The 17,922-nt window shown below is 45.6% G+C and overlaps 1 protein-coding gene across 6 annotated transcripts in view; it reads left to right on the forward strand.

The window, feature by feature from the left end:
• Nucleotides 1–12,745: 12,745 nt before the first annotated feature.
• Nucleotides 12,746–17,922, forward strand: part of mtss1lb (MTSS I-BAR domain containing 2b) — a 74,765-nt gene continuing 69,588 nt past the window's right edge. For 4 of the 6 annotated variants that reach the window (XM_046349615.1, XM_046349612.1, XM_046349614.1 and 1 more), the window contains exon 1: nt 12,747–13,300. In XM_046349615.1, coding sequence (XP_046205571.1) covers nt 13,232–13,300 — 69 coding nt within the window. In that variant the 5' untranslated portion in view covers nt 12,747–13,231. Of the gene's footprint in view, nt 13,301–17,922 lie in introns of all 6 variants that reach the window. The other 2 variants (XM_046349611.1, XM_046349613.1) reach the window with 1 other exon arrangement.

Raw genomic sequence — 17,922 nt, forward strand, 5'->3', positions numbered from 1 at the left:
GTGACAAGTCTTTACTCATAATTGTCACTTCCTCTCTCTCTCGCTCTCTGTCTGTCTGTTTGACTGTCATGGGTCCCTGGTGTGTGATCTGTTAGAAACTTCAATAGAATGTGCAGAATAGGTTATCACATTACCCTCCTCCCTGGCCCTGTGTTTTCCACCCTCTGTCCATCTGCTCCCCATAACCATTCAGGGTGGACCCGAAAGGAGGAGAGGAGCAGCACAATGGAAGACTGTAGAGAAAAATAGACTTGGAGAGATGAGAATAAAGCGAAGGGTCAAATTTATAAGAGACTAAATAAAAACAATAAGAAGTGAAGTAAGGACACGAAACAGGCCGAGCCATGCTTGAGCTGCTTGTATGGAGATGTGGACGTTGGATGCTGAAGCCTGGGTATTTAGGGCATACTGAGGAATGTGGCAGAGAGAGGAGAGAGAGCAGGAGGCAGAGAATGAGACCTGCCAGCTCATGGGAGAAGGGAGGTCTGTTGGCTCTCGGTGGACACCAGGACGGCCCCACCATCCCTGACTCCTGTCTGTCATTCAGAGTGAGGGCACTCAATAGTCATGACCCTGTCCTTTAACACTGTATCAGGGGCCCCAGCTTCTGCATACCATGGCTTTACAGCTTGACCGGTCATGGCCAGAGCTCATAATGGCGTATCTCATTACAATTTTGGCACTGAAATTAAATACAGTTGAAGTCGGAAGTTTATATACACCTTAGCCAAATACATTTAAACTCAGTTTTTCACAAATCCTGACATTTAATCCTAGTAAAAATTCCCGGTCTTAGGTCAGTTAGGATCACCACTTTATTTTAAGAATGTGAAATGTCAGAATAATAGTAGAGAGATGTCACGCCTTGGTCATAGTGTTTTGTGTTTCGTTATATATTTGGTCAGGCCAGAGTGTGACATGGGTTTATATGTTGTGTTTCGTATTGGGGTTTTGTATAGGGCATTGGGATTGCGGCTGAGTAGGGGTGTAGCTTAGGTTGGCTGCCTGAGGCGGTTCTCAATCAGAGTCAGGTGATTCTCGTTGTCTCTGATTGGGAACCATATTTAGGTAGCTGGGGTTTCACTGTGTATTTCGTGGGTGATTGTTCCTGTCTCTGTGTAGTGTTCACCAGATAGGCTGTAATTAGGTTTTCACGTTCTGTTTGTTGTTTTTCTAATTATTAAGTTATTTCATGTATCGTCATTTGTTTCATTAAAGACATGAGTAACCACCACGCTGCATTTCTGTCCGACTCTCTTTCGACAAACGAAGAACGCCGTTACAAGATAATTATTTATTTCAGCTTTTATTTCTTTCATCACATTCCCAGTGGGTCAGAAGTTTACATACACTTAATTAGTATTTGGTAGCATTGCCTTTAAATTGTTTACCTTGGGTCAAACGTTTCGGGTAGCCTTACACAAGCTTCCCACAATAAGTTGGGTGAATGTTGGCACATTTCTCCTGACAGAGCTGGTGCAACTGAGTCAGGTTTGTAGGACTCCTTGCTCACGCACACTTTTTCTGCCCACAAATTTTCTATAGGATTGAGGTCAGGGCTTTGTGATGGCCACCCCAATACCTTGACTTGTTGTCCTCAAGCCATTTTACCACAACTTTGGAAGTATGCTTGCGGTCATTGTCCACTTGGAAGACCCATTTGAGACCAAGCTTTAACTTCCTAACTGATGTCTTGAGATGTTGCTTCAATATATCCACATAATCTTACTGCCTTGATGCCATCTATTTTGTGAAGTGCACCAGTCCCTCCTGCAGCAAAGCATCCCCACAACATGATCCTGTCACCCCTGTGCTTCACGGTTGGGATGGTGTTCTTCGGCTTGCAAGCCTCCCCCTTTTTCCTCCAAACATAACAATGGTCATTATGGCCAAACAGTTCTATTTTTGTTTCATCAGACCAGAGGACATTTCTCCAAAAAGTACAATCTTTGTCCCCATGTGCAGTTGCAAACTGCAGTCTTGCTTTTTTTATGGTGGTTTTGGAGCAGTGGCTTCTTCCTTGCTAAGCAGCCTTTCAGGTTATGTCGATATAGGACTCATTTTACTGTTTCCTCCAGCATCTTCACAAGGTCCTTTGCTGCTGTTCTGGGATTGATTTGCACTTTTTTCCCCAAAGTACTCTCCTTCCCGAGCGGTATGACGGCTATGTGGTCCTATGGTGTTTAAAACTTGTTAGGGAAGTGCTCCCGCTGTGGGAACATCAATCAGTGGAAATCAGTGGAAATTTCAAGTGTGCCACATATAGATTTTGATAAAACTCAAACTTTCATTAAAATTGACATACAATATACTGAATTAAAGCTACACTCGTTGTGAATCTATCCACCAAGTCAGATTTGTAAAATGCTTTTCGGCGAAAGCATGAGAAGCTATTATCTGATACCATGCACCCTCAAAATACTGCAACGTCACCTAACACGACAGATTTTGCGTTAGCCGTCGCAAACCAAAACGCTGAAATAAAATATTAAACATTCATTACCTTTGACGAGCTTCTTTCTTGGCACTCCTAGATGTCCCATAAACATCATTTAGGGTCTTTTTTCGATTAACTCGGTCCATATATAGCCTAGATATCGATCTAAGAATACTGTGTGATAAACGGAAAAAAATAGCGTTTCATAACGTAACGTCATTTTTTAAAATTCAAAAAGTCGATGATAAACTTTCACAAAACACTTCGAAATACTGTTCTAATGCAACTTTAGGTATTAGTACACGTTAATAAGCGATAAAATTCATCAGGAGGCGATGTAATTTCTTTTGCTGTCCATGTATAAAACATGTCCGGAGAGAGCTCGATCAAAACATCCGGTCGGAGACCGGAGGGAAGGAGTTCCCTTGAACCGGTTAGACCAAGAATCAATTGCGAATCAAATGACAAGACTCTAGACAACGTGTGGAAGCTGTAGGCAGTGTAACCTCGGCCCTATTTAATTCGGTTCACTTTGAACAATTCCTTGAAGTCGCGGAAGGATATATTTTTCCATTTTCAGTAAATAGATTTCCCTGCACTTTTCGATGAAACGCACGTTCTGTTAAAGCCACAGCCGTGATTTAAACAGTTTTAGAAACATCTGAGTGTTTTCTATCCACACATACTAATCATATGCACATGACTGTAAGTCGCTTTGGATAAAAGCGTCTGCTAAATGGCATATATTATTATTATTATTATTATATGCATATACTATATTCCTGGCATGAATAGCAGGGCGCTGAAATGTTGCGCGATTTTTAACAAAAAGTTGCGAAAAGCTGCCTGAATTCTCTACTTCCTTAACAGGTTTTAAACTTGCGTACTATTGTTTGTACAGATGAACGTGGTTCCTTCAGGCGTTTGGAAATTGCTCCCAAGGATGAACGAGACTTGTGGAGGTCCACAATTGTTTTTCTAAAGGTCTTGGCTGATTTCTTTAGATTTTCCCATGATGTCAAGCAAAGAGGCGTTTGAAGGTAGGCCTTGAAATACATCCACAGATACACCTCCAATTGACTCAAATGATGTCAATTAGCCTATCAGAAGCTTCTAAAGCCATGACATCATTTTCTGGAATTTTCCAAGTTGTGTAAAGGCACAGTCAACTTAGTGTACAGTGAAATATAAGTGAAATAACCTGTCTACAAACAATTGTTGGAAAATTACTTGTGTCATACACAAAGTTGATGTCCTAACCAACTTGCCAAAACTATAGTTTGTTAACAAGAAATTTGTGGAGTGGTTGAAAAACAAGGTTTAATGGCTCAAACCAAAGTGTATGTAAAACTTCAGACTTCAACTGTATATAGGTCATAGACATAGGTGTAACTCTGAATTCATGGAACTGTTATAGCTTTGTGTTGTGTTGTTTAAAAGGCTATCCCCTTCAGCAAACCACTATACAACTATACCTCTAAATTAATATTTACTGTTCAATTCAATAGCAAAATGAGTGCTTAACTACCATGTATTTAAAATGTATGTTATTACATCCATTTTTATCACATCAATACATTTTAATATAATGGTGCCGGAGGGGATGGCTTCCGTTTTAAGGGCTCCTAACCAACTGTGCTATTCCATGTATTTTTTCCCAATGTTTGTAACTTTTTTGTACATAATGTTTCTGCTACAGTTGTTATGACCAAAAAGAGTTTCTGGACATCAGAACAGCAATTACTCACCATGGACAGGACACTTTTTAGTTGTTAATGAATCGGAGGCGAAAGATTTACAGCTCCTCCCGGACCAGGCCCAAATCCCAATCATTCGTATGAAGAGGAGGCGCTGATACAGGGGGCGCAGATCCAGGTGCTTGGTGAGAATTCATCAGCAGTGGATAGTATGTCTTTACCATCCGTCTTACTGGCTGTCATGACTGTACACGAGAATCCAAATAGGTCATATGATTCATGTCTCCCTCACCAACACTCATCAAAGGAATGCCCTTTGTTTCAAGAGATTTTTCCCGCCAAAATTCTAACATGTACAAAAGCGAATACTGGAACAATATTTAGAACATAGAATGTGGGGAATGGTCAGAGGGGATCTATAGAACACTAATGTCATTTTGTTTGTTATTTTGTGATGTAATTTGAACAATTATGAAAGTGTTTTTGTTAAGAGAGGGATGTGATTTGAGAAACTATAAGAGATAATTGTTTTTCATCACTTTGTAGAAGTGACAAGTCACACCACCGAGTGAGGTCAGAGAGCATGTCAGCCTGACAGAACCGCCCTTTCGAACAAACTGCATAAATTATGAGTCAAGAAATGAACATACTAGACTAGAAAAGTGTCAAGTTGCAGCTGCACGTTTAAAGTGGTTTGAACTTTGAATAACATCACGAGGTACAAATGATAAACTCACCTCCTGGACACTGGTATGGCTGTCCTAAGTAAAGTATCTTCAAAAGAGAATTTAAGTAGGACCTGCTCAAACTGTCATATTAAGCGACTCTCATCACCCAACTGGGAACCATCGATATGGCTGTCTGGCCTATCTTCAAAGAAACACCTTAAAGAGTGAATGGAAGGAAAATAAACATTGTAGTTCTGTTCAGGACTACACGACAAGTCACCGGATATCGGACAACTACAGAGATGAACAACAGTAGAATACTTTTTGTTGTTGTTTTTAAATATTTTTTTGCCCTATTTCGTGGTATCCAATAAGTAGCTGCAACTCCCGTACGGGCTCGGGAGAGACAAAGTTACGACAGAGCCTGGGCGTGAACCCAGAGTCTCTGGTGGTACAGCTGGGAGACCCAACAGTAGAAGACTTGTTGGAACCCTTTTGGACAATCAGCCTTACAAGCGTGCCCAACTCCCTTTCCAAGGCTGCCCTGTCCCCCTAGAGAGATCCGGCGAACCAAGCCATTTCAAGTAAATACATACATGATTTCTTATTCAAAGTGGGAGGTGGTTTGTGTGCAAAGTATATGGTTACTGTAAGTGAGAGTAGTTTCTGAAAGTACCAATGTTAAGGGTCTCTGTCCTTCTCCCTCCATCTCTTTTGTAACAAGCAACCACGTTGTTGTCATTCTGCTAGGGACCTGTTTTTAACGTATTAAGTGTGTATGTTTATTCTGTGTTCCCATTTAATAAGCTAGTAAATAAATCATTAAATACATTTGTGTAGTACTAAAACATAAGTAAGGCTTGTGTTTTTGCAGATGCAAGGAGGTTACGACCGTTTAGAATGATTGTCATGTTTGTCATTTATTATCATGTCTTGTCCCTGTGCTCCCCATGCTATTCGTTTCCCTCTGCTGGTCTTATTTGGTTCTTTCCCTCCTTCTATCCCTCTCTCTCCCCCTCCCTCTCTCACTCTCTCGCTCTCTCTTCTCTCTATCGTTCCGTCCCTGCTCCCAGCTGTTCCTATTCCCCTAATCATCATTTAGTCTTCCCACACCTGTTCCCGATCCTTTCCCCTGATTAGAGTCCCTATTTATTCCTTTGTGATCCGTTCCTGTCCCGTCGGTTCCTTGTATTGTATTCACCATGCTGTGATTGCGTTTCGCCCTGTCCTGTCGTGTTTTTGCCGTGATTGTGTATCACCCTGTCCTGTCGTGTTTTTGCCTTCATCAGATGCTGCGTGTGAGCAGGTGTCTCAGTCGACTACGGCCTGCGCCTACCCGAAGCGACCTGCAGTCTGTGGCCGCTTCTCCAGTTGTTTCCCCTCTACAAGTCTAGAGGATTTCTGTTATTCCGTTTTGGACTTTAATAAACTCTGTTTCTGTTAAGTCGCTTTTGGGTCCTCTTTCACCTGCATGACAGAAGGAACCGACCAAGGAATGGACCCAGCGACTTCAGACGCTCGTTACACTGCCGTCGAGATCCAAGGAGCCATGCTCGGCAGACACGAGCAGGAATTGTCTGCTGCTCGCCATGCCGTGGAGAACCTGGCTGCTCAGGTTTCCGACCTCTCTGGACAGTTCCAGAGTCTACGTCTCGTGCCACCTGTTACTTCCTGGCCTGCCGAGCCTCCAGAACCTAGGGTTAATAACCCACCTTGCTACTCCGGGCAGCCCACTGAGTGCCGCTCCTTTCTCACGCAGTGTGAGATTGTGTTCTCTCTCCAACCCAACACATACTCTAGAGAGAGAGCTCGGGTTGCTTACGTCATTTCACTCCTTACTGGCCGGGCTCGAGAATGGGGCACAGCTATCTGGGAGGCAAGGGCTGATTGCTCTAACAAATTCCAGAACTTTAAAGAGGAGATGATTCGGGTTTTTGACCGTTCAGTTTTTGGTGGGGAGGCTTCTAGGGCCCTGGCTTCCTTATGCCAAGGTGAACGGTCCATAACGGATTATTCCATTGAGTTTCGCACTCTTGCTGCCTCTAGCGAGTGGAACGAGCCGGCGCTGCTCGCTCGTTTTCTGGAGGGACTCCACGCAGTGGTTAAGGATGAGATTCTCTCCCGGGAGGTTCCATCAGATGTGGATTCTTTGATTGCTCTCGCCATCCGCATAGAACGACGGGTAGATCTTCGTCACCGGGCTCGTGGAAGAGAGCTCGCATCAACGGTGTTTCCCTGCTCCGCATCGCAACCATCTCCCCTCTCTGGCTTTGAGACTGAGCCCATGCAGCTGGGAGGGATTCGCATCTCGAATAAGGAGAGGGAACGGAGGATCACCAACCGCCTGTGCCTCTATTGCGGAGTTGCTGGACATTTTGTTAATTCATGTCCAGTAAGAGGCCAGAGCCCATCAGTAAGCGGAGGGCTACTGGTGAGCGCTACTACTCAGGTCCCTTCATCTAGATCTTGTACTACTATGTCGGTCCATCTACGCTGGACCGGTTCGGGTGCTACATGCAGTGCTTTGATTGACTCTGGGGCTGAGGGTTGTTTCATGGACGAAGCATGGGTTCGGAAACATAGCATTCCTTTCAGACCGTTAGACAGGCCTACGCCCATGTTTGCCTTAGATGGTAGTCATCTTCCCAGTATCAAATTTGAGACACTACCTTTAACTCTCACAGTATCTGGTAACCACAGTGAGACTATTTCTTTTTGATTTTCCGTTCACCGTTTACACCTGTTGTTTTGGGTCATCCCTGGCTAGTATGTCATAATCCTTCTATTAATTGGTCTAGTAATTCTATCCTATCCTGGAACGTTTCTTGTCATGTGAAGTGTTTAATGTCTGCCATCCCTCCCGTTTCTTCTGTCCCTACTTCTCAGGAGGAACCTGGCGATTTGACAGGAGTGCCGGAGGAATATCATGATCTGCGCACGGTCTTCAGTCGGTCCCGAGCCAACTCCCTTCCTCCTCACCGGTCGTATGATTGTAGTATTGATCTCCTTCCGGGGACCACTCCTCCTCGAGGTAGACTATACTCTCTGTCGGCTCCCGAACGTAAGGCTCTCGAGGATTATTTGTCTGTGTCTCTTGACGCCGGTACCATAGTGCCTTCTTCTTCTCCGGCCGGGGCGGGGTTCTTTTTGTTAAAAAGAAGGACGGTACTCTGCGCCCCTGCGTGGATTATCGAGGGCTGAATGACATAACGGTTAAGAATCGTTATCCGCTTCCCCTTATGTCATCAGCCTTCGAGATTCTGCAGGGAGCCAGGTGCTTTACTAAGTTGGACCTTCGTAACGCTTACCATCTCGTGCGCATCAGAGAGGGGGACGAGTGGAAAACGGCGTTTAACACTCCGTTAGGGCATTTTGAGTACCGGGTTCTGCCGTTCGGTCTCGCCAATGCGCCAGCTGTTTTTCAGGCATTAGTTAATGATGTTCTGAGAGACATGCTGAACATTTTTGTTTTTGTCTATCTTGACGATATCCTGATTTTTTCTCCGTCACTCGAGATTCATGTTCAGCACGTTCGACGTGTTCTACAGCGCCTTTTAGAGAATTGTCTCTACGTAAAGGCTGAGAAGTGCTCTTTTCATGTCTCCTCCGTTACTTTTCTCGGTTCCGTTATTTCCGCTGAAGGCATTCAGATGGATTCCGCTAAGGTCCAAGCTGTCAGTGATTGGCCCGTTCCAAGGTCACGTGTCGAGTTGCAGCGCTTTTTAGGTTTCGCTAATTTCTATCGGCGTTTCATTCGTAATTTCGGTCAAGTTGCTGCCCCTCTCACAGCTCTTACTTCTGTCAAGACGTGTTTTAAGTGGTCCGGTTCCGCCCAGGGAGCTTTTGATCTTCTAAAAGAACGTTTTACGTCCGCTCCTATCCTCGTTACTCCTGACGTCACTAGACAATTCATTGTCGAGGTTGACGCTTCAGAGGTAGGCGTGGGAGCCATTCTATCCCAGCGCTTCCAGTCTGACGATAAGGTTCATCCTTGCGCTTATTTTTCTCATCGCCTGTCGCCATCTGAGCGCAACTATGATGTGGGTAACCGTGAACTGCTCGCCATCCGCTTAGCCCTAGGCGAATGGCGACAGTGGTTGGAGGGGGCGACCGTTCCTTTTGTCGTTTGGACAGACCATAAGAACCTTGAGTACATCCGTTCTGCCAAACGACTTAATGCCCGTCAAGCTCGTTGGGCGTTGTTTTTCGCTCGTTTCGAGTTTGTGATTTCTTACCGTCCGGGTAGCAAGAACACCAAGCCTGATGCCTTATCCCGTCTGTTTAGTTCTTCTGTGGCTTCTACTGATCCCGAGGGGATTCTTCCTTATGGGCGTGTTGTCGGGTTAACAGTCTGGGGAATTGAAAGACAGGTTAAGCAAGCACTCACGCACACTGCGTCGCGCGCGCTTGTCCTAGTAACCTCCTTTTCGTTCCTGTTTCCACTCGTCTGGCTGTTCTTCAGTGGGCTCACTCTGCCAAGTTAGCGGGTCATCCCGGTGTTCGAGGCACTCTTGCGTCTATTCGCCAGCGCTTTTGGTGGCCGACTCAGGAGCGTGACACGCGCCGTTTCGTGGCTGCTTGTTCGGACTGCGCGCAGACTAAGTCGGGTAACTCTCCTCCTGCCGGTCGTCTCAGACCGCTCCCCATTCCTTCTCGACCATGGTCTCACATTGCCTTAGACTTCATTACCGGTCTGCCTTTGTCTGCGGGGAAGACTGTGATTCTGACGGTTGTCGATAGGTTCTCTAAGGCGGCACATTTCATTCCCCTCGCTAAACTTCCTTCCGCTAAGGAGACGGCACAAATCATTATTGAGAATGTATTCAGAATTCATGGCCTCCCGTTAGACGCCGTTTCAGACAGAGGCCCGCAATTCACGTCACAGTTTTGGAGGGAGTTCTGTCGTTTGATTGGTGCGTCCGTCAGTCTCTCTTCCGGGTTTCATCCCCAGTCTAACGGTCAAGCAGAGAGGGCCAATCAGACGATTGGTCGCATACTACGCAGCCTTTCTTTCAGAAACCCTGCGTCTTGGGCAGAACAGCTCCCCTGGGCAGAATACGCTCACAATTCGCTTCCTTCGTCTGCTACCGGGTTATCTCCGTTTCAGAGTAGTCTGGGTTACCAGCCTCCTCTGTTCTCATCCCAGCTTGCCGAGTCCAGCGTTCCCTCCGCTCAAGCGTTTGTCCAACGTTGTGAGCGCACCTGGAGGAGGGTGAGGTCTGCACTTTGCCGTTACAGGGCACAGACGGTGAGAGCCGCCAATAAACGCAGGATTAAGAGTCCAAGGTATTGTTGCGGCCAGAGAGTGTGGCTTTCCACTCGCAACCTTCCTCTTACGACAGCTTCTCGTAAGTTGACTCCGCGGTTCATTGGTCCGTTCCGTGTCTCCCAGGTCGTCAATCCTGTCGCTGTGCGACTGCTTCTTCCGCGACATCTTCGTCGCGTCCATCCTGTCTTCCATGTCTCCTGTGTTAAGCCCTTTCTTCGCACCCCCGTTCGTCTTCCCTCCCCCTCCCGTCCTTGTCGAGAGCGCACCTATTTACAAGGTACATAAGATTATGGACATGCGTTCTCGGGGACGGGGTCACCAATACCTAGTGGATTGGGAGGGTTACGGTCCTGAGGAGAGGAGTTGGGTTCCGTCTCGGGACGTGCTGGACCGTTCACTCATCGATGATTTCCTCCGTTGCCGCCAGGATTCCTCCTCGAGTGCGCCAGGAGGCGCTCGGTGAGTGGGGGTACTGTCATGTTTGTCATTTATTATCATGTCTTGTCCCTGTGCTCCCCATGCTATTCGTTTCCCTCTGCTGGTCTTATTTGGTTCTTTCCCTCCTTCTATCCCTCTCTCTCCCCCTCCCTCTCTCACTCTCTCGCTCTCTCTTCTCTCTATCGTTCCGTCCCTGCTCCCAGCTGTTCCTATTCCCCTAATCATCATTTAGTCTTCCCACACCTGTTCCCGATCCTTTCCCCTGATTAGAGTCCCTATTTATTCCTTTGTGATCCGTTCCTGTCCCGTCGGTTCCTTGTATTGTATTCACCATGCTGTGATTGCGTTTCGCCCTGTCCTGTCGTGTTTTTGCCGTGATTGTGTATCACCCTGTCCTGTCGTGTTTTTGCCTTCATCAGATGCTGCGTGTGAGCAGGTGTCTCAGTCGACTACGGCCTGCGCCTACCCGAAGCGACCTGCAGTCTGTGGCCGCTTCTCCAGTTGTTTCCCCTCTACAAGTCTAGAGGATTTCTGTTATTCCGTTTTGGACTTTAATAAACTCTGTTTCTGTTAAGTCGCTTTTGGGTCCTCTTTCACCTGCATGACAATGATGATATGATACGAGGTTGTGATTAATAAGTGGACTGTTTATAATGTGATAGGTAAATAACTTTTAGAGTTTAATTCGGGAGATGGTAACTCTTTAAATAACTGCTCTCGTGGTGCCCCAGATCCTAATGAGTTAATTGTTACATGATTAATTTAACTGGGTAACAATTAAACATAGTTAGGTAATTAGATAAATAACATTCTTCAAATGAATGTTAAAGTCAAGTCATGAGATGGCGAATGCGCAATCACTGGAGAATAAATTGGATGAGCTCCATTCAAGACTATCCTATTAATGGGACATTAATAACTGTAATATCTTATGTTTCACTGAGTCGTGGCTGAATGAGGACATGGATAATATACAGTTGGCTGGGTTTTCCGTGCATTGACAAGAAAGAACAGCAACCTCAGGAAAGACGAGTGATGGTGGTCTGTGTCTATTTGAGTGTGACCTCTAATATTAAGGAAGTCTCAAGGTTTTACTCACCTGAGGTAAAGCACCTCATGATAAGTTGTAGCCCATACTATTTACCAAGAGTTGTTATCTATATTTTTTGTAGCTGTCTATTTACCAACACTAGCCGATGCACGCACTAAGAGCACACTCAATGAGTTGTATAAGGACATAAGCAAACAAGAGAATGATCAACTAGAGGTGCTGCTCCTAGTGACGGGGACTGTAAAATGCAGGAAAACGTATATGCATTTGACCTCATTTCTACCAGCATGTCACATGTGCATCCAGAGGACACATACAAAGCTTGCCCTCCATTGGCAAATCTGACCATCATTCTATTGTCCTGATTCCTGCCTAGGACGCCAGCATCCCGGAGTTGCCTATTCACTGTTGATGTTGAGACTGGTGTTTTGCGGCTACTATTTCATGTATTTAATTTTTTTTTTTTTTTTTCATCAAACACTATAGAAAGCATATTTGTTGATCCTGTGGTGTTGTGTAATAGCCATATTGTGTGAAATGCTCTAATGAATTGATCCAAAGCAGCTGAGCCATCACAAAGCCTTTGTGCGCTGGGGAAAGGCTTTGTGATGGCTCAGTTGTTGTGGATCTATTAAAAAACAACAACAATGGGGCCTTGAGTAGCTTTTTGGATGATTAAAACTAAACAAACAAAAATATGCTATCTGTGACAAACCTGGTCGTTAGACCGTGATTAATTAGACTACAGTGTACTATCTGAATTCATATTCATACCACTGCATAACTATATTATAATCATCTCACCCGTTCTTGGATAGAGAACATTATCCGGTCATACAGTATGCACACAGTCAACCCTCCTCTGTATTAGAAATTATGTTTGCTCATTCCCTGTGCCTCATTCATTGACATTGTGGTAGGCATGCGCCCCCATGCCATTGTTTGATGGTATATACATCTATTTGATGTTTCTCTTCTATCGCACTGAAATATTTGATGGGCTCGTGTGTTATAGTGGGTCTGTGTGTGTGGGGGGGTCTGTCTGTGTGTGTGTGTGTGCGCGCGCGCGCGTTCCCCCGCACGCATAACCCCTCCCTCATAAACACCACCTCCAAGTGACAAGAGAGTTGTCCGGCCCCTTTCAATTCCCATAGATCGAATTACCGGCTCTGCTCACTCCGCAGCGCAGCCCCACTGCCTCTGCTCCAATCACGGGCAGCCTCGCGCTCCCCTGGTAGGTCTACTCACCAACCTACTGTCTCACATTTTGATAGATCACTCCGGAGCTATAAACGCGCATCAACACAACTCGATTTTTCCTTGCTACCCGAAGATGAGAGTGTCCATCGCGGTGCCCTCTGCATGCTTTACCTCCTAACTCGGGCTCTAGACCCGCAGCTGGGACGGGAGAGAGAGCAACCTCTCTTTTCTCTCATCATCACTAACTTGGTGTTCCAAGGACACGGGGAGCGAGCCGACAGTCGACGACAATAATTGTACGGTATTTGTGTATCCTTTCTCATTTAAGCAAACTTCCTCATCCTGTCTTTCACGCTGGGCACAGAAGCAGAGAGAAGAAGAAGGCTCCGCATCGCTATTTCTACCGTGGAAATACATTTTGGTGGGGTTTTGTGCCCTGTCCGTATTTGGTGAACCCTGGATATAGTGAACATGGAGACGGTGGAGAAGGAGTGCGGGGCGTTAGGTGGACTATTCCAGGCGATTGTCAATGATATGAAGGTAGGTCGGGCATCATTATCGCTCGCAACATGTATCTATTATTTTCAAAAGGGGATGATCTGCCAGCATTTGTGATCTGCTTGTTTTCACCCTCGAGGACATGGAACCGTTATTCTGTCACAGTGCGGCGATAGGCTACCTACCCAGCCAGCACATACTTGATAGTAACTTCCCCCAGCAAGGTTTGCGCATTTGTCGCGTCATTGCTTTGGAAATGTTGCTTTGACATCTACTATAATTGAATCCAATTGCTCGATCACCATTGCATGTGCTTTGTGTGTGTCAGAGCGTTGGTTTACTCTGCATAGATCAGGTTAAACCTAGTCATCGTGTAGGCTATGAATCCATGTGTGTGTGTGTTAGGGTAAGCATGTGTGTGTTAGGGTAAGCATGTGTGTGTTAGGGTAAGCATGTGTGTGTTAGGGTAAGCATGTGTGTGTGTGTTAGGGTAAGCATGTGTGTGTGTGTTAGGGTAAGCATGTGTGTGTGTGTTAGGGTAAGCATGTGTGTGTGTGTTAGGGTAAGCATGTGTGTGTGTGTTAGGGTAAGCATGTGTGTGTGTGTGTGTGTGTTAGGGTAAGCATGTGTGTGTGTGTGTGTGTGTGTGTTTTAGGGTAAGCGTGTGTGTGTGTTTTAGGGTAAGCGTGTGTGTGTGTTTTAGGGTAAGCGTGTGTGTGTGTGTGTGTGTGTGTTTTAGGGTAAGCGTGTGTGTGTGTGTGTGTGTTTTAGGGTAAGCGTGTGTGTGTGTGTGTGTGTGTGTTTTAGGGTAAGCGTGTGTGTGTGTGTGTGTGTGTGTTAGGGTAAGCATGTGTGTGTGTGTGTGTGTTAGGGTAAGCGTGTGTGTGTGTGTGTGTGTGTGTGTTAGGGTAAGCGTGTGTGTGTGTGTGTTAGGGTAAACATGTGTGTGTGTGTGTGTGTGTTAGGGTAAACGTGTGTGTTAGGGTAAACGTGTGTGTTAGGGTAAGCATGTGTGTGTGTGTGTGTGTGTTAGGGTAAGCATGTGTGTGTGTGTGTGTGTTAGGGTAAGCATGTGTGTGTGTGTGTGTGTTAGGGTAAACATGTGTGTGTGTGTGTGTTAGGGTAAGCATGTGCATTCGAAACACGATATGGATTATAACCATATGGATAATTTATGACTGAAAAAATGTGGATGTATTCAGCTTTTATTAACACAAAATAAATGTATGTTAAACTGTCAGATTTAACCATGCGATTTGTCACATGCCCCATGACCCCCCCCCCCTCCGTGCTGTAGATGAAAAACGGCTGTTATAGGCTGTGTGAGAAAGATAGCCGATGTTCTGCCTCTTGTAGAAAGCAGCACCATTGATTTTCTGCCAAGCTGATTTTTAAAGAGACCGTGTGAGCCAAGCATGAGATCCTCGACAGTCATCATGCGTCCAGCAGTGCACACCACTGTGTCTGTCTGAATGGCTCATGGTGAAGGCCTAGCCTGCTGTATGGTCTGGCCTTCTTCTCTGGGTAGTCTACTGGCTTCACTGCGAGCCAGACTCCTAGCTACACCCACTGTGACTAACCAACAGATTATTTGGCGTACTTAGTATGTGGACAGTATTACTCTTTGAACAGGAAATCGTAGCGCTGACTTGGGACCAGTAACACGACTACCGTTGTTGCCATCTCATCATCTGTGCCTTTCTTTCCACTGTGTGAGAGATCATGGGTTTGAAGCTACGTCCAGGGATTTCCACGTCATCCGAGTCCCAGTCTCATGTGAATAAGATTGAAGTGAAGCTGGTGTTCTGCATGGTTATTATTCCTGCACGGACCATCTATCTGTGTGAACATCACAGGGTTTTGAAGGAGCTGGGGACACGTCAAACGGCAACCTCGGATTAACAACATCCTAAACTAAGAACCCGTGACACCCCCTGGCCCCCACTCTCATGGTTGCATCGCTCTTTCTCTCCCCCACATCCCCCATTTTTCTGTCTCTCTCTCTCTCTGTCTCTCTCTGTCTCTGTCTCTCTCTCTGTCTCTGTCTCTCTCTCTCTGTCTCTCTCTGTCTCTGTCTCTCTCTCTCCTGGACACTTTCATCTCATGAATTATTTAAGACACATTTCCCATGGTCTTCATCTGATCTCTTACTCCATGATGGAGGATAATAAAATATGGGTCAAACAGTAACTTCAGCAGCATCCATCCTCCTTTGGTCACTTGGAGTCTCAGGTTGGCCATTGCAGTAGTCTTAAAATGTTTTTAATTGTTTATTTAACCAGACAAGTCAGTTAACAAATTCTTACCGGTTAACAGTGTGTTAACTGCCTTATTCAGGGGCAGAATGAAAGACTTTTACCTTGTCAGCTCGGGGATTTGATCCAGCAACCTTTCGGTTACTGGCCCAATGCTCTAACCACTAGGCTACCTGCCACTCCAATAGTCTTCAGTGGGTGTCCCCACAGCAGAGTGAGATGCCACATGGTAAGATCTAAGCTATTGGCTGACTGCCGTGTTCTCATGTAACCCCAGACAACCTCATGACAACCTCGTGACAACCTCGTGACAACCTCGTGACAACCTCGTGACAACCTCGTGACAACCTCGTGACAACCTCATGACAACCTCATGACAACCTCATGACAACCTCATGACAACCTCATGACAACCTCATGACAACCTCATGACAACCTCATGACAACCTCATGACAACCTCATGACAACCTCCAGACAACCTCATGACAACCTCATGACAACCTCCAGACAACCTCATGACAACCTCATGTTGTCACTAATGACCCACCTCTCAAAGGACTGCTGTTGTTGGTGGCAGACGAGAGGAAAACACACACACACACACACACACACACACACACACACACACACACACACACACACACACACACACACACACACACACACACACACACACACACACACACACACACACACACACACACACACACACACACACACACACACACACACACACACACACGAATGGAGACCCTAGGATGCCCTGTTGTTGGACAGAGATTGACATGCGAGGAGGGCCTCAGCTATTTGTGTCTTTATGGCTGGCTATGCTTAAGATGTTATTTGCACTAGACATACCAAAGTTTAGTGATGCTGTCACAGTAGTTAACAGTAAATTCAGTGCGGTCATGCTATCTCTGAACAATGATTATCCTCTCCAGCTGATATGTGCCCCCATGACGGACGAAGACAAAAACATCTCTTCACTGAGCAATGAAATGCAAATATGTTGAATGATGCACTATAGACTTAACTCATTGAGGAATGCAATTCCTTGTCATGTGTGATGGGTCATGTTTACGAACCCATGCAATTGATCCATGTCCGAGTAAAGTGTTTCAACTGGAGGATGTATCCCCTCCCTCTCTCCCTCACGGTCCCTTTGTTGCAGGGGGATTGACACCCCCATAGGGCACGCACAGTCACTTCTCATATGTGTCTCCTCTCCTAGAATCACTGGCTGTCTACCAGGCTTTCTCTTCGTTCACACTGCAGTAGACATGCCCAGTAAGTACCATAGCTGGCAACACAACTGCACTAAAGAGACAGTCAACAATATGTAGTCAGCCCACCTCTGAATTGTTTGGTACAGTGCAATACAGCACAGTGCCATGATGAGCGAGGCTGGAGGCCTCTCTGAAATTAGCATACAGTACAAGAGTCAGGTGTTTCACTGAAAGGAATGTACATTACAACCACAATGACATGAAAGAGACTCTCGTCTCACCCTCTGTTCTCCAGAGAGAGAGCCCCCCCCACCGTATGGTATAATGTGTAAGAGAGAATGTATAGGGGGGGGGGGGTGTAATCCCCCTTTAAGGAGACACAGACGAGTATATATGTGTGTGACTTACATACACAAGCTGGGGGGTGGGCTGTCTGGCAGTGTAGGCGACATCCCTCCGGGCTATGTGAGGTGATTTGATTTGAAAGCACAGGAGGTCACATTCTTGGTCAGCTTGTCTCTCTATAGGCTGGCCCGGTGTATGCTGACCACTCGCTCAGTGCAGTGCCAGTAGAGACAGACCGAGTTAGGGGGTACCTGGGACTAGAGTGAAGACAGGAGGCAGGAGAAGTCCATAACGTGGCCTGTTTGCCAGCTGGACTCATTGTAGATTATGCCTGTGGGACGGTTGAGCTAACGTAGGCTAATGTGATTAGCATGAGGTTGTAAGTAACAAACAAAATAATCTCAGGACATAGACAGATCTGGTATGGGCAGAATGCTTACATGCTTGTTAATCTAATTGCACTGTCCAATTTACAGTAGCTATTACAGTGAAGGAATACCATGCTATTGTTTTGAGGAGATTGCACAGTTATGAACATGTATTAATAAACCAATTAGGCATATTTGGGCAGTCTTGATACAACATTTTGAACAGATATGCATTGGTTCATTGGATCAGTCTAAGACTTTGCACATACGGGTACACTGCTGCCATCTAGTGGCCAAAATATAATTGCGCATGTGCTGGAATAATGCATTATGGCCTTTCTCTTGCATTTCAAAGATGATTGTACAAAAAAGTAAATAAACGCATGTTTTTTTTGTATTGTCTTTTACCAGATCTAATGTATTAATTTCACATTTCTACAAACTTCAAAGTGTTTATTTTCAAATGGTA

Source organism: Oncorhynchus gorbuscha, linkage group LG05 (assembly GCF_021184085.1).
Source record: "Oncorhynchus gorbuscha isolate QuinsamMale2020 ecotype Even-year linkage group LG05, OgorEven_v1.0, whole genome shotgun sequence".
Taxonomy (NCBI): Eukaryota; Metazoa; Chordata; class Actinopteri; order Salmoniformes; family Salmonidae; genus Oncorhynchus; species Oncorhynchus gorbuscha.